At 42.4% G+C, this 21,924-nt stretch overlaps 2 protein-coding genes across 2 annotated transcripts; one reads left to right on the top strand and one right to left on the bottom strand.

Moving 5' to 3' along the window:
- The first annotated feature begins 6 nt into the window (after positions 1–6).
- Positions 7–21,132, top strand: LOC135973965 (isocitrate dehydrogenase [NAD] subunit alpha, mitochondrial). Its single transcript, XM_065559589.1, has 9 exons — positions 7–37; positions 8,051–8,165; positions 10,502–10,689; positions 10,968–11,101; positions 12,548–12,650; positions 12,729–12,793; positions 15,813–15,897; positions 16,499–16,651; positions 19,376–21,132. The coding sequence occupies exons 1-9, from the start codon at positions 14–16 to the stop codon at positions 19,457–19,459; spliced, it is 951 nt and encodes a 316-aa protein (XP_065415661.1). The 5' UTR covers positions 7–13; the 3' UTR covers positions 19,460–21,132.
- LOC135973964 (uncharacterized) lies at positions 4,377–6,663 on the bottom strand. Its single transcript, XM_065559588.1, has 2 exons — positions 5,941–6,663; positions 4,377–4,946 (listed from the first exon to the last, which is right to left on the bottom strand). The coding sequence occupies exons 1-2, from the start codon at positions 6,515–6,517 to the stop codon at positions 4,471–4,473; spliced, it is 1,053 nt and encodes a 350-aa protein (XP_065415660.1). The 5' UTR covers positions 6,518–6,663; the 3' UTR covers positions 4,377–4,470.
- Positions 21,133–21,924: the final 792 nt, after the last annotated feature.

Below are 21,924 nucleotides of genomic sequence, written 5' to 3'. Positions count from 1 at the left end.
TTCTGCTGCTGTTATGAAGATTTTTGATGCTGCTAAAGTAAGCAGTTTATTTGGCTTGTTAGTCATGTATATTACAACTTGAAGTGAGTTGAAAACTACTTCAACTTACCATATCGTGTACCGGGATTTTATTTGTGATTCCTGTTTAAGTTTGTGGGGGTTCCACTTTGGAATTTTTCACCAAATTGTCAAGTGTCTGGGTTGTATCTCTAGCCAAAAAGAGAAAAAATACTGAAGCTTCATATATAACATAACAGAGTGGTTAGGGTTGCAGTATCAAGATGGGACGTGTACCTCTTGATAAAGGAATGGGAAGCTCACAGCAAATACTGTGGTTTTTAATTCTTAGAAATATAAGCTACAGTATTTCATGTGAAATAATTATCTAATTGAGTAAATATGTAGCAACTGATAGAAAGGTGTTCTTTTGTCCACTTTGATTTGTGGATACAAATAAAAGAAAAGCGTACGTTAAAAACATTGGCTTGTTCTTAGCAATGTATCTGAAATTAATCCACTATTGCTTAAAACTAGGGTTGTCGATTAATTGCAGTTAACTCACCCGATTAACTCAAAAAAATTAATCGCGATTAATCGCACTGTTAAACAATAGAATACCAACTGAAATATAGTACGTATGTAGAAAAACATCTAAAATTTTCAAATATATCTATTTCAGTTACAACACAGAATACAAAGTGTACAGTGCTCGCGTATATTATTTTTATTACAAATATTTGCACTGTAAAAATGATAAAAAATAGTTTTTTCAATTCACCTCATACAAGTACTGTAGTGCAATCTCTTTATCATGACAATGCAACTTTCAAATGTAGATTTTTTTTTGGTTACATAACTGCATTCAAAAACAAAACAATGTAAAACTTCAGAGCCTACAAGTCCATTCAGTCCTACTTCTTGTTCAGTCAGTCGCTAAGAGAAATAAATTTGTTTACATTTACAAGAGATAATGCTCCCACTTCTTAATTACAATGTCATCTGAAAGTGAGAACAGGCATTCGCGTGGCACTGTTGTAGCTGGTGTCGCAAGATATTTATGTGCCAGATGCACTAAAGAATCATATGCCTCTTCATGCTTTGGCCATCATTCCAGAGGACATGCTTCCATGCTTGTTAAAAAAATGTGTTAATTAAATTTGTGACTGAACTCCTTGAGGGAGTATTGTATGTCTCCTGCTCTGATTTACCCACATTCTGCCATATATTTCATGTTATAGCAGTCTCAGATGATGACCCAGCACATGTTCATTTTAAGAACACTTTCACTGCAAATTTGACAAAATGCAAAGAAGATACCAATGTGAAATTTCTAAAGATAGCTACAGCACTCAACCCAAGATTTAAGAATCTGAAGTGCCTTCCAAAATCTGAGAGGGATGAGGTGTGGAGCATGCTTTCAGAAGTCTTAAAAGAGCAGCACTCTGATGTGGAAACTACAGAACCCAAACCACCAAAGCCTTCTGCTGGTGGCATCTCACTGATGATGATGATGATGAAAATGAACATGCGTTGGTCAACAATGCTTTGGATGGTTATCAAGCAGAACCTGTCATCAACATGGACGCATGTCACCTGAAATGGTGGTTGAAGCATGAAGGCACATATGAATCTTTAGAGCATATGGCATGTAACTATCTTGCAACACTAGCTACAACAGTACCATGCAAATGCCTGTTCTCACTTTCAGGTGACATTGTAAACAAGAAGCAGGCAGCATTTTCTTCTGCAAATGTAAACAAACTTGTTTGAGCAATTGGCTGAACAAGAAGTAGGACTGATTGGACTTAATTTTGTTTTTGAATGCAGGATTTTTTTGTACATAATTTTACATTTGTAAGTTCATGATAAAGAAATTACACTACAGTACTTGTATTAGGTGAGTTGAAAAATAAGATTTCTTTTGTTTTTTACAGTGCAAATATTTGTAAACAAAAAATAGTGAGCACTGTACACTTTGTATTCTGTGTTGTAATTGAAATCAATATATTTGAAAATGTAGAAAACATCCAAAAATATTTAAATAAATGGTATTCTATTAGGCCTTGTCTACACTACGAGAGTAGTTCGATTTTACTTGCATCGAATTTTTGTAATCGATATTGCAAAGTCGAACGTGTGTGTCCACACTAAGGACAGTAATTCGACTTTGTGCGTCCACACTAACGGTGATAGCGTCGACATTCGAAGCGGTGCACTGTGGTCAGCTATCCCACAGTTCCCGCAGTCCCCTCTGCCCATTGGAATTCTGGGTGTAGCCGGCAATGCCTTCTGGGTAACAAAATGAGTCGAGGGTGCTTTTGGGAAACTGTCGTCATCCGTCCATCACTCCCGCCCTCCCTCCCTGAAAGCGCCGGCGGGAAAACAGTTCGCGCGCTTTTCCAGTCATTGACAGCGCGGACGCCACTGTACTCCGAGCATGGAGCCCGCTGCGACCATCGCTGCAGTTGTGGCCGCTCTCAACGTCTCGCAGCTTATCATAAAGGTTTCCCTGAGGCAGATGCAGAAAAGTCAGGCAAGGAGGCTACGGCACCGCGGTGATGTCCTGAAGTCTGAGAGTAGCACAGACCTGTCAGAAAGCAGGCGACCCAGCGCCGAGGACATCACAGTGGCAATGGGTCATGTTGATGCCGTGGAACGGCGATTCTGGGCACGGGAGACAAGCACTGAGTGGTGGGACCGCATAGTGCTGCAGGTCTGGGATGAATCCCAGTGGCTGCGAAACTTTCGCATGCGGAAGGGAACTTTCCTGGAACTTTGTGAGTTGCTGTCCCCTGCCCTGAAGCGCAGTGACACCCGGTTGCGAGCTGCACTGAGTGTACAGAAGCGAGTGGCCATAGCCCTGTGGAAGCTTGCAACGCCAGACAGCTACCGGTCAGTCGCGAACCAGTTTGGGGTGGGCAAATCTACCGTGGGGGTTGTTGTGATGCAAGTAGCGAAGGCAATCGTTGATGTACTGCTGCCAAAGGTAGTGACCCTGGGAAACGTGGAGGCGATCATAGATGGCTTCGCAGCGATGGGATTCCCAAACTGCGGTGGGGCCATAGATGGAACTCACATCCCTATCCTGGCACCGGACCACCAGGCCACCCAGTACATTAACCGAAAGGGATACTTTTCCATGGTGCTGCAAGCACTGGTGGACCACAGGGGACGTTTTACCAACATCTACGTGGGATGGCCGGGCAAGGTTCATGACGCTCGTGTTTTCAGGAACTCTGGTCTGTTTAGACGGCTGCAACAAGGTATTTACTTCCCGGACCACAAAATAACTGTTGGGGATGTGGAGATGCCTATAGTCATCCTCGGGGACCCAGCCTACCCGCTAATGCCCTGGCTCATGAAGCCCTATACTGGCGCCCTGGACACTGAAAAAGAACTCTTCAACTACCGGCTGAGCAAGTGCAGAATGGTGGTGGAGTGTGCTTTTGGCCGTCTCAAGGGGAGATGGAGAAGCTTACTGACTCGCTGTGATCTCAGCGAAACCAATATCCCCATTGTTATAGCAGCTTGCTGTGTGCTCCACAATCTCTGTGAGAGCAAGGGGGAGACCTTTATGGCGGGGTGGGAGGTTGAGGAAAATAGCCTGGCTGGTGATTACTCACAGCCAGACAGCCGGGCGATTAGAAGAGACCAGCGGGAAGCGCTGTGCATCCGGGAGGCTTTGAAAGCAAAGTTCCTGAGTGAGCAGGGTAACCTGTGATTTTATAGTTTGTGTACTGAGAAGCTAAACCTGCCCCCGTTTCTTTACCCAGGTAATGTTGACTATCCTATCCAGTTACATACCCCCTTCACCCCCCCTCCAACACACGTGTCGAAATAAAAATAGTTCTACTTTGTTAAAGCACACCGTTTTCTTTAATACTGTTTTAGCGGGAATTTTTTAAAACTGGGACGCAGACTGTGGTGCGGGGCGGGTCTAGTGTTGTGATGCGAATGCAGCTTCTAAACTCAAGGATTGACAGGCTCCGCTGCGGTGGGATGCTTGTTTCAACGGAGCCTGTCACCCCTCCTGATCGGGACTGTGTGTATGGGAGGTCTATTTGACTTTGTGGCAGGGGGAGGACGGTTACAGATCCCATGCTGTGTGGCTCTGTGATCCTGTCTAAGGACCGGCGCTTAAGATCTGTAACTGCCCTCCCCCGCCACAAAGTCACAGAGCAACCCACCCCCCCCAACATTACATCAAAACAACCTCCCAGACTAACCGGGGCAACTAGTCACTGCATCACTGCACTGTGTATGTGCCCTGCTGCTGTGCCTGCCCCCGACTATGTACCCTGCCAAAGGAGACTGTCCTGTCCAATTTCCAACCCCCTTTCCCCTCCTCCTCCAAAAGAACATGATTGAAACAGTAGTTAACAGAAACGAATTTTTTATTATCAACTACACATGGCATTGGGAGGTGAAACTTGGACGTGGGCTTGTGTCAGGCGGGAAGGAAAGAACTTTTCAAATTTTGGGAAATGAGAGCCTTCTGCTACTAGAGCTCTCTGCAGGGGTGGAGTGAGAGTTAGCAGGGACTCTGCCGCCTCTCCTTCTTTGCACTTTGGGTGAGGTGGGTATGGGACTTGGTGGCGGGGGAGGGCGGTTAGAGATGGACTGCAGCGGGGCTCTGTCCTCCTGCCTCCGTTCCTGCAGAACATCCACAAGGCGCCGGAGCGTGTCCGTTTGCTCCCTCAGTAGTCCAAGCAGCGTTTGAGTCGCCTGCTGGTCTTCCTGCCGCCACCTCTCCTCCCGATCCATGTTGGCTTGGTGCATTCGGGTCAAGTTCTCCCGCCACTGGGTCTGCTGTGCTGCCTGGGCTTGGGAAGAGGCCATAAGCTCAGAGAACATGTCCTCCCGTGTCCTCTTCTTCCTACGCCTAATCCGCGCTAGCCTCTGGGAGTGTGATTCCAGGCTAGGTTGTGAGACAGTCGCAGACGGGGCTGTGGAAATGGGAAAAAGGGAGTGAATTCCTCTGAAAGATAAATGTAGTTGTGAACAAAGAACATAGTCTTTCTCTGTGAACAAGACCATGCACAGCACCTTTCACATGCGCACTCAGCACAAGGTCGAATTCTCGGCCTTCGCATTCTGTGCCTGGGGTCTTGAACAGCACATTTGAGAAGCGAGGCAGCACAACGGAATTTCTGTTGCAGGCAGACATGGTAAGCCGTACACTTGTGGCAGTTTAAAACTTTTATATTACCACTGGCCTCATTTCACATTTAAATCAATGTCAGTCCCTGCTGCCAGCAATCCGGCAAGCGGGAACTCTGCCCCTGTCCCACCCCCTCGCGGCTGTCCCCGGGAATGATCCCTTTCGGCTGCCCCTCTCCCGCCTCCACCGCGTGGCTGCAAACCAGCGGTGACAGTTCTGTAAAGGAACGGGAAAGCAGTCCCAACACTAACATTCCCCTACCTAATTAAAAGCAGGTCACCATGGCCGACATCACCCTGATGAGGATCTCCGAGAGCGACAAAGAGAGAATGCTCCGGGAAAGCCTCCAAAGACCAGGGCCGTATGCCGCCCTGCTGTGCAGAGCAATGATCCCCGAGTACCTGATAATCTCGTGGCGCGGCAACGTGTCGTACTTCGGAGGACCCAATAAGGCCGCTCTCCCCAAGAACCTCATGCAACGGCTTTCAAGTTACCTCCAGGAGAGCTTCATCGAGATGTCCCAGGAGGATTACTGCTCTATCCCCGCACATATAGACCGCATTTTACTGTAGCTGCAGTAGCAGGGAATACACAGTAGAGCGGCTTGTGCAGGACAATCACTGAAAACCGGACATTGCTAGATTTCTTTTCAAAACTTGCACTGCCCCTTACTAAACCGTTAAGCGCCTAGGGCACACTAATCATGAACAACCCATTCTTTTAATTGTTAATATTCCTGTTTTGTTAAAAATAAATGTTTAGATGTTTACAACACTTACTGGCTGATCCTTCACCAGATTCTGTGTCCGGGGTAATGGCTGGGGACGCTTCGTAGGGGATCTCTGTAAGGGTGATGAAGAGATCCTGGCTGTCGGGGAAATCAGCGTTGTGAGAGCTGCCAACTGCCTCGCCCTCCTCATCTCCTTCCTCATCTTCCCCGTCCTCTAACATGTCTGAGGAACCGGCCGTGGACAGTATCCCATCCTCAGAGTCCACGGTCACTGGTGGGGTAGTGGTGGCGGCAGCACCGAGGATGGAATGCAGTGCCTCGTAGAAACGGGATGTCTGGGGATGGGATCCGGAGCGTCCGTTTGCCTCTTTGGTCTTCTGGTAGCCTTGTCTCAGCTCCTTGATTTTCACGCGGCACTGCGTTGCATCCCGGCTGTATCCTCTCTCTGCCATGTCTTTAGAGATCTTCTCGTAGATCTTTGCATTCCTTCTTTTGGATCGCAGCTCGGAAAGCACGGACTCATCGCCCCACACAGCGATGAGATCCAAGACTTCACGATCAGTCCATGCTGGGGCTCTCTTTCTATTCCCAGACTGCACGGCCATCACTGCTGGAGAGCTCTGCATCGTTGCCAGTGCTGCTGTGCTCGCCACGATGTCCAGACAGGAAATGAGATTCAAACTGGCCAGACAGGAAAAGGAATTCAAATTCAAATTTTCCCGGGGCTTTTCCTGTGTGGCTGGTCAGAGCATCCGAGCTCGCACTGCTGTCCAGAGCGTCAACAGAGTGGTGCACTGTGGGATAGCTCCCGGAGCTATTAGCGTCGATTTCCATCCACACCTAGCCTAATTCGACATGGCCATGTCGAATTTAGCGCTACTCCCCTCGTCGGGGAGGAGTACAGAAGTCGAATTAAAGAGACCTCTATGTCGAACTAAATAGCATCGCAGTGTGGACGGGTGCAGGGTTAATTCGATTTAACGGCGCTAACTTCGACATAAACGCCTAGTGTAGACCAGGCCTTATTGTTTAACAGTGCGATTGAGATTAATTTTTTTAATCGCTTGACAGCCCTACTTTAAACCTATTTACCTTCGCAATATGGAAACCTAACATGTCAAAAGATTTCTTTGCATATGTACTATGTCACTTACTCAGAATTTGAGAGAAGATGAATACAAAATCAAAATGTACCTCTTCTGAAATAACCTTGGTAAGTTAACATGGTTCCCCACCATTGGTACCAAAAAGGAGTTTATCCTTAAAATTCTACTTCCCACTACAAGATATCCAACAGTGGAAAAGGCTTAGATTAACTACTCTTGATTATATGGGGTATAATTTCATATTAAAGAGCTCATATATAGCTCAGTTTTGAGAGGCAGAGAATAGACTTAAATACAACAGTGATAAGTTTTTATATAACACCTGAGAGAGATGGAAAGGGTATGTCTAGTTTGGATTACTCCTGATAGGAAATCAACTGATTCAAGATTAAAAAAGCATGTTAACATTTACTGGAAATTCTCTAATTTGTTCAGTTTGAAAGGTGGTGGTTGTTTAATGAGCATAGCATACAGTTATATTGTTTATCTATGACAGCATAATTGTATCTTTCCTTTACACTCCTTCCTGAAAAAAAATAACCTGTGGCAACCTTTCATAACAGAGAGATTCCCTAGGTAAATGAAAATTAAGACAGTACTGATGAATGGGACTGACTGAAACATTCACAGCATTCTATTTAGACATGCAGCACAGTCAAATCTGTTCCTGTCTGTTAGTAATTAAACAAGATCATAAAAAGTTCCTAAGGTTAATTTTAAGTCTTTTTAAATTCATGTTAGATATTTTCAAGAAATACAAAATGAGAGAGATCACCATACTGAAAATACAAGCTGAAAGTGTAGATAGCATGGTGAAAGTAGTTCTGATGATATAAGTCTGGAAAAATATTATTATAGGCATCTCATAGTGCCTTCAGTAGTTAGTTACATTGGGACTCTCCTTTAAAGAGTTAGCCCATGCTTGTCAGCTCCGAGATAAATTACTTTGGGAGGTCTGAGTAAAATCCTTTCAGCATTCCTTAAAAATATATATGCGCGCACACACTTACAAAATTCCTAATACAGATGATAACGTGGAACAAATGTGTTTAGGCTCCTATTCAGTGGGAAGAGAGAAATATTACAGCTATCCTGGGACCAGGAGGAAAGTGGATGATTCCTTCAGATGCCAAAGAATCCATGGATAAAAACAAGATGGGACTGAAAGGTACTGCAGGGGTTAATGTTGAACTATTAAAAGCAACTGTTGCTTGTACTGTGGGGAGGGTGTTCTTGGAAGTATGCGGCAATGTAAAAGACAAAGTATTCTACACCATAATAGAATGCATGACAGCGGTCATTTGAAACTTCAAAGCATGACCTTTATTTCAACTTTTAGTGCAGCTTTCTCATTTAATGAGTGAACATTCCTAGCCAGAATCTGCCAATGTGTAGGTAAGTATCCTCTAAGTTTCCCTGTGTGAGACCCACCCACACCATTTCATAAATGGCATTGCATTTCAGTGAATGAATATAGCAATTGGGGTGTGTTGAAGGGTTGACTCACAGGTGGCATTACCCTTCGTGACTGGGCATAGTGTACCAGGCTTTTTTCCTCTAGTGCCAACAGCTGCTCCAACTCTAGTGGTCTGCCACTTCTCATGACTTAGTCCTCTGACCAGGTCACTTATAGTCCCCCTTCCAGAGTAACAGTCAAACAAACGAAAGTCCAGTTTCCTTAAATCAGGTCTTTCTCCCCCCAACCTGGGCCGTGAGGTCCTTACACTCATCTCAGGGTTTCAAAAGTCCATATTCCTTTATAAAGGGGTTTCATACCACCTTCCCTGGCAGCTGGCAGGGGAACCCAGGCCTTCATGCACCTTTGGGTTCCAGCTCAGGGACTGTTTAGTGAGCAGGCAAGGTCTGTGAATTCTGACCTACCCCCGGCCATCTCCCTGGGTTTCTTTCTACCTCAACCCGTCAACAGCCCCTTCCTGGGCCCTTTGGCCTGTATTTGTTTCAGGTGCCACAACTTTTCCATCTCCCTAAGCTCCATGACCTCGCAAGGTGCACCTTTTTTTTTTTTTTTTTTTTTTTTAAAGGGCCATGGCTCGTTGGGGTCCCTTGCTTGGAGTCCCCCAACAAATCTCAACTGAAAAAATAAATGTAAGTCAACTTTAGCCCTCTTCAAGCTTGACCTTTTTATTCAGTTTTCCCTGTACTCCATTCCCCAGTTAAATGCCTCCCAGGGCTCTGTTCCAGGAAATCTAGACCCTGCCCTTTTATCAGAGTTGCTCCACCATGTTTCTCCTTGTCCTTTGCCAGATCTTCTTAGGAGAGGATCCCAAGACCTTCTCTCTCCCAGGTCTCCTCTTCCCTCTGCTGCCCTGAAGTTCTTCCCTGGCCCAGCAGACCTCTCTATACCTCCAAGAGGGATTTCTACCTTCGTCCCTTTTCTTCCTGTAGCCCTCTTCTGTTCTGGGCTTCCTCTTTATAGTAACCATCCAGCTCTTTTCCATCTGGGACTCATCTTTAATTGAACCTGACCTACCCTTCAGGTGCATTAATTAAGCTCTCTTTAGTTAATGCTTTTAGTCTCAGTGAGGGTATCCCCCCTCACAGGGTGACATTTTGTGAAAGCCCAAATGAAGGTGCATGCCACATATTGTCAGTCAGAGCTCTGTGGGGGCTCGAAAGCTTGTCTGTCACCAACAGACGTTGGTCCACTAACAGATGTTACTTTACTCACCTCTTCAGTCTTTAGTGTCAGACTTTTCATGGGTTCACTAGGAGAACTATTAGAGATGGGAATATTAGTATTAATAGAACCCTGAACTGGCGCCCATATCTAAAACAGCACAAACCAGTTCCCCTGCTGCTGGCATACTTCATAGCCAGAATGTGATTCCTGTTGTTCTCATTGAGTAATCCCTTACTCCCCAAATAGTCCTATTGAATTTAATGAGAATGCTAGTGGTGTTAATTGCTACTCAGCATGACTAGAGGGATCCCAAATTGGCTCTTAAACAGCAGAATCACTTCACTCTTTAATGGTCTAGAGCAGGGATCGCCAATGTTTGGCACGCGGCTTGCCAGGGTAAGAACCCTGGCGAGCCGGGCCAGTTTATTTACCTGCTGACGCAGCAGGTTTGGCCGATCGCGGCCCCCACTGGCCGCGGTTCGCCGTCCCGGTCCAATGGGGGCGGCGAGAAGCGGCACGGGCGAGCGATGTGCTGGCCGCGGCTACCCGCCGCCCCCATTGGCCCGGGATGGCGAACCGCGGCCAGTAGGGGCTGCGATCGGCCAAACCTGCTGCGTCAGCAGGTAAATAAACTGGCCCGGCCCGTCGGGGTGCTTACCCTGGCGAGCCGCATGCCAAACATTGCCAACCCCTGGTCTAGAGGGAGAGTTCTTCAGCCTTTCAGCTTCAGTCAACATAAGACCCTAACAAGGGAACCCAGGTCTCCCATGAGACTGTGCCTAGATCTATCTCTGATGGTTGTAGTGAATTTAAACTCTAGATTGGTGCTTTTCTATCTCACTCATTCCTGTTGTGTATTATAGGACCTTTAAAAACGCCAATAGCTGCTGGGCACCCTTCGATGAATCTGCTGCTGCGTAAAACCTTTGACCTTTATGCAAATGTTCGTCCCTGTGTCTCAATTGAAGGATACAAAACCCCTTACACAGATGTAAATATTGTCACAATTCGAGAGAACACAGAAGGAGAATACAGTGGAATTGAGCACTTGGTATGTTATTGGGAAACAGTTAATTTTCTGGCAGGGTTTTCTTTCCTCTGCAAATTGCAACCTTGTATGGCAAAATTAGGAAGTCTTTTTTTTTTTTTTTTTTTTAAATTAACTCTTCTGATTCGGAATTTATTTTTAATGTGAAATACCTTGTGTAGTGTGCTCTGCAGATACTTGCCCATCAGAATTATATGATGCTGTTTCAAATCTCTACACTATCAGCTCCTGCTTTATAAATCAGCTTAAGTTTTTACTTGTGATGACTGTCTGTTTTTCAGATTGTTGATGGTGTTGTACAGAGTATCAAACTCATCACAGAAGAAGCAAGCAAACGTATTGCTGAATTTGCTTTCGAGTATGCCAGAAACAATCATAGAAGCCATGTTACTGCAGTGCACAAAGCAAACATTATGTATGTTGACATCATAAAGTAACAAACTCTTATGAATGGATTTAAAAAACTATGGATTTTGAGCTTTTAAAGATGCAAAGTAACTTGTGAAATCTCCCTCAGATGTGTAACACCCATTAATGCTAGTGGGTGGAAAAAACATAAGCAACGTGGGGAAAATTTGACCCAGTGGTGATGGGACTACATTAGTTACGTACTCGAATCACTGACAAGTTAGTACTGTATGCTCCTTATCTCTGTGCTCTTACCTATTTACTATTAAACTTAAGAATAAAAACACTAAAAGTGAAACTTGCACATATAGGCCTGGTCTACACTTAAAAATTAGTTCAACCTAGTTACGTTGCCTACAACAATGGAGAAACCCCTTCTGTAGGAAGCATGTGGGGTATAGTGGCACTGCTACAGTAGACAGTGACTTTCACCCAAGGATTTCAAAGCACTCCACAATAAGCCACAATACGTGTGGAATTGCATAACACTTCTTTGCTTATTTTTTGTATACTCAGGCTTTAATTACAAAAGTGTCACTTTGTTTGCTTTAGTAGTGCATACCAGAGGTGGATATTAAAGTGTTCTGACCAAAAAACACTTACATAGTGAAAAATGTGCTTGTTGGGAGGATGTACTTTTCCCGACCTAATTTCTGGTTTACTGTCAGTCTCACTTCCGTCTTTTAATGCAACTGACAAGTGCAGTTTAACTCATTGAGGTGTCTGTTTTGACAACCTAGCTCTCATTCTGTATAGTAAACATTTTTGAGAAGTTTGATGTATATATCAAAACAAAACAAGCCTTTGCTTCCAAACCCTCAAAGATGAGGACAAAGACTTTGCTCTGAACATATGGTAAATTGTAAGAATGTTTTTAATGCAATGAAATCAGAAAAGTTAACATGTGAAGTAGTTTTTTGATCTATTGCTAAATTAGACTTTTAGGGCCAGATCTTGGCTTCTGGTGACTCTGGTTTGAGTCATGACATAAAACAGCCTTATAGCTGCTTTAGCCAGGCAGCTGGGAATTTCCCCCCCTGCGAGGGAGAATCCCCAAGCGGTGTAAGGCTGGCGGAGCCAACTCTGCACCGTCCTTTTCATACGTGCACCTGCCCTCCCACATAGGGATAGTGTTGGGTGCAGGAGTGGGCCACGGTCAAACATATTTCTCTGGCTATTTCCAGCCCCCTATGGGGCCATTACAGGCCAGCCCAAATTAGAAACTGCCCTAATTTGCTCAACAGTTGAACCAGCTCTTGGCTGATCCCACAAACAAGGAGGTGAAAAGACACTGTGAAACCCAAAGGTGGATCCCCAGTGAGAATCTGGCCTATATTTTTCTACTTATTCCTTGTTTCCAGAGGTACATCCATACTTACCTTGATGCAGGTGCTTTTTAAAACTTGTTTACTCAGCCGTGCTCTATAACATTCTTCTCTTTGTCTAATTGCAGGCGAATGTCTGATGGGCTTTTTCTGAGAAAATGCCGGGAAGCTGCAGAAAACTATAAAGATATTAAATTTAATGAAATGTACCTTGATACTGTGTGTCTGAATGTGAGTATCTAATCCATTATATCCAGCTTTTTATAGTTACAATACATGACCTTAAAATTAAAACAATTTTCTTCCTAGATGGTACAGGATCCATCACAATTTGATGTGCTTGTTATGCCAAACCTGTACGGTGACATCTTGAGGTAAGCAGAAGTGAGCTGGTTATAATTTAACCCTTAAAATACCGTCACTTTCAAGATTACCATTCAGATTAAATGTTAGGCAAGTGGGTGTCTGTTTACAGCATCCAGAACATTAAAACATAACCCTTTCAGATTCTCAATATCATAAAAAGAAAAGCTGCAATTGAGAACCAACACAGAATAACTTAGTATCGAGGGAGCTGTATGATGAGGCTGTGCTTCATGGCATCAGAAGTGATGTTGTTTGTCCATATACGGTATAAATGTGATTCAAATATAAAATGGAAGGATGTATGTGAAATGAACATCTGTATAAATACTTACTAAGGTACCTTCAGTTACTGTTTTTCTCAGACAACTTCATTGTTGAGGAACATTGACACTAACACTCTGCCATCAAAACAATTAATTTGACTTGTGAAATCAACTGCCAGACCTATTTGCCATAAAACACTTACTTCATTGAATTTGATGCTGTTCTTATCACCTAGCAAAAACTGGTGTCTTTAATCTGAAGTCTTAAAGGTGTGTGTGCATATAACTTTTTAAGAATTTGGTCCTTGCTTCTCTTGTATCATCCAGGAAATCTTAAAATGTTTGTCTTATTTTGATTCAGGCCAAACTTTAAAAAAGTACCTCTCTGCGGTTCTGGGTGTTAGAATGTGTTTTTAATATATGTGATCCTAATACAAACAAATAACTGCAGTCACCCCAAAACTAGGAAGGTGGTAGAGAGGGAGGGAACCCACTCCTGTCACAGCCCCCAGTGCACTCTCACGCCCCCAAAGCCTTGGAAAAGAGAGAGGTTTACTACAGAATAACTTACTTCCAGATGTGGGTGGAATATGTACTCACATGTGCATACACTTCAGAACTACAGATTTTCTAGACAACAACTGACATACAATAAAGTGAAAAACACTGAATGGAGGATTTAAACTCCTTACCAATCATTAGAGAAGATAAATGAAAATTATTTTAAAAACGTGTGTGTAAAATACATTTAAATAAACTCCTAGGACTGCAGTGATTTCTCAGACTGTTGCTATTTGAGTTGCATGTGGCTTCATAGCTTTGTATTGGTTCTCTTCTAAGGGCTAAGAAAGGAATCTCCTGGGCCCAGATTCACACAGGTGTTTAGGCTCCTAACTTCCATTGAAATCAATGGAAGTCAGAAGCCTATATACCGTTGTGGTTCTGGGCCATGATGTCTTGATTGTGGGGTGGCAGTTGCCTCAGGGAGAACAGAAATACCCACACAGGTGCCAGTAGCCAGATTTCTCAGAATTGGTATGAGGTGTTAACTAAGGTTCCCTCCATGGATCTTAGTACTGCTCTGACTGTAATTTTGTTTTAGCTGTGTAGGAATGAATTCCTTAATTTACAATATGTTTGTTACAGGCATTTTTGCATTTTAAATAGGTTAAATTCTTTTTGTGGCTCTTGGCGTCCCCCTGCAATGACGAAGTGGCTTTTGGCTGTTGCAGTTGAGTAAAGCTGGTGTAAAAACCATTGTGAACTAATTCATTGTAGAATCCATCTTTCACATTCTGTACAGATAGTAGGGAAAAGACCACTTAGCTCAACAAGCAGCTCTCCTTTAGGTACCTAGAAGCACACCATTCTTCCTTTGCTACTGTATTCCCTAATCACCTTCTGGTTGAACAAAATATAGAGCTCAAACTAATACTACATGCTTTAACAGCTGGTAGTGTTTTCTCTGTAGTTGCTATTGAAAGCTCCGCCTGATAGCTCCGCTTACTTTCCTGAGGTTTAGCTGGCATCCTAGTTTGATTCTCCTCAACATTGTTGCTTATGTACTTTTTACCTAGTATAGATTTCATCATCCATTTGAGGTTTAATGAAAGTTCCTTAACACATTTTACATTTGTGCTCAGTTTTGATAAAGCAGGGTTTCTTCTTAAAGGTAGGTGGCCCCACCACACTCACTTCCCTGTAAACTGCCTCTCTGCTCCTATGGCTTTTTGAAAGTGCCTTATGACGTAGTGCCCAAAATGTTCTACCCTCTAAATAGATATTGGATGACATTCCCTACCTTGAAGTGTGTAATACCTAAAGTCACAAACGAAGGATGGAGGAAGGGGATACAAGCAAAGCTAGTCCCTTTATTTTAAATTTTAAAAACTGTTATATAGACTATTCCCCACTTCCTGTTTGCTTAGCACTTATTGGGTGACTGATTTCTTGTAGGCATTGGTATAGAAGTGGGTCTTGAATAGTTTTCTAAATATCAACATTTGACTACAAGGATTGTGTTTTATGGGCACTTGTTGGCTTAGTCCTTGCTCATATTGATCTTGGAGGAAACCCCGCTAAAGCCAGATTTTTGTGTTGCTTTCTTTAATTCTTTCACAGATCATATAGGCTGTTCAGTAATGAAGGAGCAAAGCAATCTTGCATCACTTAACACCGGTTTCCTTCAGTTTTGCATAATAGTTGTTAGTAATTCAGATTTCTTGTGAGCAAAGTTCTGGCCTCTTTATAGGCAGCTCTTATAAGAAATTTCTCTAATTTCTTGGGGGAAATGTTGGATTATACATTGAAGGACCTCCAAATAATTACATGAAACCCATCAACTGATATTTCTGATTTTTTTTTTAAGATTTGTAGTGATGTGATATGGAGGGGGGTTGGGTCCTTTTTTTATTGTGCTCATTGGCTATCCCAACTTTCTTCTGCTGTATGCAAGTTTGTAGTATTTTCCACCTTGCCCTATCCTTTTGGTAAGCTCTATCCTGGAATTTGAAGTTCCCCTGTCATTTTCCTCATTAAACTGTTTTTGTTGGTCTAGTAGTCCTGCTCATCTTCAAACATGCCGCTGTAGTATAGCTAACTTATTACGTATCCTTTTTGCCACCGGGTTAAACACATTAACCACTGGCTGTGTTGGCAGCTACACTTTGTTTATTTTAATAGTTTATTCCATATTAATAAATCTCTGTATACCTTGTTGGTAGGAGGTTGTACCTTTGTAATTTACATGATTTTTTTCTTCCAGTGACTTGTGTGCTGGATTGATTGGAGGCCTTGGAGTAACACCAAGTGGGAACATTGGAGCCAATGGAATCGCAATCTTTGAATCTGTAAGATCGTTTTTGCAAGAGGAAATTTTATTAACTAACTTTGCCTAGAAACCTAAACTAAAGGATATCCTGTAGCCATTACGGAAATACATTCTCTGCAAAATGTCTGACTGCTTTAATTGTGAAGTTTACTTAAATTCTGCATAAAAAGAAATGTTACTTTTAAAATGATTAGTTATTTCGATTGGCTTTTAACAATCAAGGAAATAACAGTCAGTACAGTGTTTTAAACCAAGATTTCAAATACAGTAGTTTTACAGGCATCGTAATATTTATTCACCTATTTTAGAAAGGAATCCTCTGGATTTGTAAGGGAAAGATTTTGAGAACTACAAAGGAGTTAGATGTGCGGTTCCCAGTGCAAGCAAATGGGAATTGTACACCTAATTCCTCTTTCTTTGTCTTTGAAACTCTCTCCTCCCCACCTTAAACTATTATGGTTTTGTATACTGATTGGATGAATACGCTTTGTTCAAAAGAATTAAATTTGAAATAACTTACAATATTTTTCAATTGTCTAAATTACTTTAGACAACAAAACAGACACTAAACGCTTGATATATTGACTTCATAATACAGCTAATTTCACTTTTATCTGTAGGTTCATGGAACAGCACCAGACATTGCAGGAAAAGATTTAGCAAATCCAACTGCCCTTCTTCTGAGTGCTGTAATGATGCTGCGTCATATGGGACTGCATGAATATGCCACAAAAATTGAGACTGCATGTTTTGATACAATTAAAGCTAGAAAGGTATTCTCAGGGTTTACAAACTATTGACCGTATCACTTTTCCTATCTCTACAATAATTAATATAGAACACCAAAGCCTAAACTACGGATTATGAGGAGGATGCAGAGGCTCACTGCCTTGGGAAACGCTGGGGGGACTTGTAGATTCAGCTCTCTGAAAAAAGCACTTGCACTCCCTGAAAAGGTGCAGTGTGTCTCCACCCTCATGTTGGGACAGACTCTGCTTATGAAGTCCTAGAGCTGAGATTGGGCCTGGCACCTGTATGCACAACGGAGGAGTTGGCTTTAGTTGGGCCCCATGGAATCTAAATTATAAAATACAAATTCTTTCTGTGTGTATATTTGGTGCTCAAGAAGGTGAAGGAATCCATTTTCCTATCCCTGGATGAATCTAGTGTTGTCTGTATGTCTTGTATAGGCTTCATCACACAACTTTCCCAAAGCATTTCATTCATGACCTATACCACCTTTGTTCCTATTCCGGACTCAGGTCTTTTCTAAACTTCTTCCCTGCAACCTCATTGACTTGGTAGGATTACATGGGTGTAAATGAGGCCAGAATTTGACACACAAGCTAGATTTTGCTCAATTGTGTGCGTGGCTTCTCTCATGCAGTTAGTGTCTAAGATTTGGAGACCACCAAATTGATTTTCACTTGTAACTTGAGTAAAACTTGAATTCATGTTTCCAGAAGTTGAACCTTACCAACTCTCTTCACTGCCATCTTGGCTTTCATCTTTTTAAAATGCAGGTGGGTGGATTCTAAAGATTGTGCTTAAAAAAAGGAACATTACTTAGCCACACTGGTGAAATTTCTTTGGTCCAGGAGCACGGGAGTGTGCTTTATAAGTCATCATAGGTGGATTTTTATGCAAATATTGAACAAGATAAAATGAAAAGATGTTCATTTTATAAGCCTATTTGTGGTGGCTGCCATACTGTACATAGGAGACACTTAAAAATCCTATTTAAATTGTAAATAAAATATGAAATGCTTCTGAAAAGCACCAGATCTACTGTCTGGAGTCGAAGTCCTTTATCTGTAGATCAGCAACACAATGGTTGATAGAACAAGCATTAATTTGCTAATGGCTCACTATGTGATGGATATATATGCTCACAATGGAGAGAACTCTGCTTTCATTTAAAAATTGTGCAGTGCAGTGAAAATGACAATACCCTAAAATTATAAATTGTCCTCTCTTATGCCTGCAGGTCCCGACATACACACTTTTTTAGGATCTTGCTGTATATGTCTGAGACCATTAATCTCTATTGTGCAAATTGCCCCATTATCATGTCTTACCAAAGGGGTCTGTGGTGGAGCGACGGCTCACTGGCACAGCACCTCCTGCTGGTTGTCCAGGGAATTAGCACTTTTCCAGCTCTGGAGTGCCCTCTGCCAGCTGATGTCTCACTTGCTGCTGGACCCCATGTCCTTCCTGGACCTGGTGCCTTTTGCCTAGGGGTTCTGCCCCAACAGTAACCCCCAATCTGGATCTCCCCTCTCTGGGGAACCCCCAACCCTCTAAACCCACCTTGCCTCAGTGGCTACTGCCAGTCATCATCTAGCCCCCGCTCCCTGGGACAGACTGCGGTCTGCAAACCACTCATCATTAGCAAGGGGGATTGGACCAGCTGCCTCTGCCTAGCTCTGGGCTGCCTCTCTGCAGCCCTAGTACCCTTTTTTGTGGGCCCTTAACTCGGCCTGCAGCCTGGGGCTTTGCTAGGCTGGAGCTCCCTCTGCTCTTCCCCAGTACTGCTCCACCCTAAATACCCTTCTCGACTTCCTAGGCAGCCAGGTCCTTCTCTCTCAATGAAGCTAGAGAGAGTATCTCCCTTTCATCTGGCCCACAGCCCTCTTAAGGGCCAGCTGGGCCCTGATTAAGCTGACCACAGCTGTGGCTGCTTTTCCAATCAGCCTAGCTTTCCGCACTGCAGCCTTTCCAGGGCTGCTTTATCCTCTTCAGGCAGGAGCGGGGTGACCACCCCACTACAGGCCAGGCAATGCCATTATCCCACCATTATACCTATTCAGCACCTTTTCCCATCATTTAACTTTTTGCATTCTTCCCCTCCCCAATTAAAGATCTTGCTCCTTGTAAGCTGGCATGGCCCTCCCTCCAAATCCACCTCTGAGGGAGGCCATACCTCCATGCAGTCTGGCCTGCTAGAGTACTCTCAAACAAGGAAAGGGGGAATTATTGGTACTCAATGGGCCCCAGCCTTCAAGCAGGGCAGGGCCACAAGCAGTCTGGGCTCTGGCTTGCAGTCAGGCAGAGCTGTAGCACCAAGCACAGTCTATGGGGCTCAGGCAAGAACCAAGCATAGTCTGAGACCCAATCACACTAATCATAGAGCCATAGGGTTAGAAGGAATGGCAAAGGTCATCTAGTCTAACCCCCTGCCAAGGTGCAGAATTTGTTGTGTTTAAACCATCCAAGACAGATGGCTATCCAGCAAAATTATGATGCTAAAGTCTTAACATGTGATAACCTACTACTATGATGAAAACCCGCTGTTTGAATTTGCCTTCTGTCCATGCTGCAATTTGCAAGCTCATTTCTATTAAAATTGTTGTATTACAGAGAACCTTGGACAGTTAACATTGTTCCCTTGCATACATAGTACTGCATACTCTGTTCAAAATGTAAAATTAATTTAGAAGCGGCAATAGTCAGATTACATTTTTTTAATTAAAATGTCTATTTTTTTTCTCTCTCAGGTCCTAACAAAAGATTTGGGAGGTAATGCTAAGTGTTCGGACTACACAGCAGAGATCTGTCGCAGAGTACAGGATATTGACTAAAGTTTCCTCATATCACTAATGTTGCAATCACTCCAAATGGACACATTACAAATACATTATATAGTCATCTGCAATTCATATACATTTGGTTTGCCTATCTCAAGAGAGAGCAAACGTTTAGATGGGGTCATTTTGTTAATAAATTTAGCCCAAATGGATACAAATAACTCTTGTGCCTGCTTTCAGTGGACTTTTTCCAAGTGCTTTGTTTTATTTATTACTTGTCTCTGGTGAAATCTTTTTGTATAAGTGGATTCCTTTATTGTATCACTTGCAATTGTTTACCATTTTACATTTCAATTAAGTGGTTTTTACTTCTCAAAATACTTTCTGTAAATATCAAGATGACTGAATTTGCATGATTATAAAAGCACCTTTAAAGAAAGCTTAAAATCTATTTTATTGGTCTTAGAATGGAACAAAATAGGCTTTTCGGCCTTAAAATAGCACAAGATGACACTTTTGTAAACTAACGGGTATGAAACTTACTAGGAATGTTGTATCAAAAGCAATGAAGAGAGACTTTCAGGTGCCCTGATGTTCCAACAAAAAGTTCTCTCAATGCATGAATAAAGACTTAAAACCCTACAGATATTTAATCAGTTAGAATATTTTTCTGTCTAAAAATCAAGGTATCAAAACAGGTGTGAGAAATAATACTAGTAAAGTAAAATCATACAAAGCTATCTATCCAAATATTCTTGTAAGGTGGCTCGGAGAGGAAGACTCTTATTTATTTTACGATAGAGCTGTCCTAATGAATAATGATAAAATTCCTTGACTCCCACTCTACAGTGTGAGGGGGAAATATACATTTTCTGTAGCTTTGTACTACAATTTTTCTGTTGTTCTTTGTTTTTATGTATTGCATTGTCTGTTTTGAGATGTTTAAATGTACTGATTAGTAACTTTCTCAAATTCTGAATGTAACTGACTAGATACCAAACCCCAAACCAAGGGATTGTTACAGAGCTGGAAACTGGGTATTATCTAGTACAATGATCTATAATTTTGGCTCTGATGCTTAATATTTCTGGAATCTATAATCTGTCTTCACTGTATGGATGGATATGAGGTTTCCAGGCATTTGCTCACTAAGCCTAGCAAAGACCATGAAGTTAAGTCCCCTTCTCATCTCCATATGGTGGTATCATGGACACATATAACAGATACTGACCTAAATAGCTCCATCCCTACAACCTTTAACATGCATATAAATCAAATTTCCTGGCTATGGTTTTGATCTGTACCCCAACTGTAGTCAGCTTAATTCTGTCTATAGGTTCCACGCCACTAATTTCACTTATTTCCTCATTCAGTCTGGTGGTTTCCAAAGCAAAACCGAGTGATGCAAAGTCACTTACTTTGCCCTGCAAAATAAGCATACCAGCTTTTGTTATACCTCTGCTACCCTATGGCAGTGATAGGGAGAAAGGTTGTTTTTGTTGTTGTTTGTTTTTCTTGTGCATTCATAACTACTTCTAATGATGATGGTAATTTTTCTTCTCTTGGATGTATCACAGGACAGACTAGAACTCCTGGGAGCAGAGGTTGAGCTTGATTTGAATGGGCATAGTGTGGTTGCTGCTCCCTTGATTCATTTGCATTATGCTAATTAAGCAACTGAGTTACTATTATGCACAAAGTGAGAAAATAAAGGCTTCCCAAAGTCATACCATTTGTTGTTTTTTATAAGCCTAGGCTGCTGACTTGTTTAATGCTTTGAGTAGATTACTGAAAATCATGTGTTACAGCAAGTAGGTTGTAAGAAAACATGCTCAACTGTACCTCCCCTGTACATACATCTTATTGCAAATATCAGTTAAGGACAAACTTTTTGTAGAACTTTCAGTTGCTTCAGTTGGTGCTATCTTCTTCCATTTGATAAGGACCAGATATCAAAATCAGGCTCTTTAAGCAATTTGGTTTGGTGAGGAGGAGGAGTTGTACCACAGAGGTTTGTAAAGATCTAATATGTAAATAAGATTTCAAACTCTTAACAAGCACGTGTTTAAAACAAATGATGTTGTTGGGACATAGTAGCCAAACACACACACCTCAAAATCCTTGCTGTAGGCATTTGCGAAATGCTGCAAATAGATGAAAACGTCAAGATGCCTGGTATTCCAGTTTAGTTTTCTGGCCTATCAGCGCAGGATTGATTGATTTTAAATCATGGATTTTAATTGTTTTGCATTAGTACTTTAGTTCTTTTCCTAAAGAGAGGGTGATTCTTGTTGATAACCATTAAAACACTGATTCTCAATTACTTCTACTCTAAACTTCCTGCTTCTTTTTGCTAAGCAGGAAGATACACTAGCTGTACACTTAAGCAATTGCATAGTTTAATTTAATCAGATTCTTAAATTTTTACTTGCAATTTGTGTCAAGATTTATTTAGATGGAAATTCAAATTCAATTAAATGCACAAACAGCATTTTAATATTTTTTTATTAAACTACCTT

This window comes from Chrysemys picta, chromosome 10 (assembly GCF_011386835.1).
Source record: "Chrysemys picta bellii isolate R12L10 chromosome 10, ASM1138683v2, whole genome shotgun sequence".
NCBI lineage: Eukaryota > Metazoa > Chordata > Testudines > Emydidae > Chrysemys > Chrysemys picta.
This window is presented reverse-complemented; position numbering and strand designations above follow the sequence as displayed.

Coding starts and splice junctions, on each gene's coding strand:
- LOC135973965 (XM_065559589.1), top strand. CDS start 14: ATGAAGATTTTTGATGCTGCTAAA. Junction 12,794..15,812: donor CTGTACGGTGACATCTTGAG/GTAAGCAGAAGT, acceptor TTTTTCTTCCAG/TGACTTGTGTGCTGGATTGA. Junction 16,652..19,375: donor ATACAATTAAAGCTAGAAAG/GTATTCTCAGGG, acceptor TTTCTCTCTCAG/GTCCTAACAAAAGATTTGGG.
- LOC135973964 (XM_065559588.1), bottom strand. CDS start 6,517: ATGCAGAGCTCTCCAGCAGTGATGGCCGTGCAGTCTGGGAATAGAAAG. Junction 4,947..5,940: donor ATCTGGTGAAGGATCAGCCA/GTAAGTGTTGTA, acceptor CCATTTCCACAG/CCCCGTCTGCGACTGTCTCA.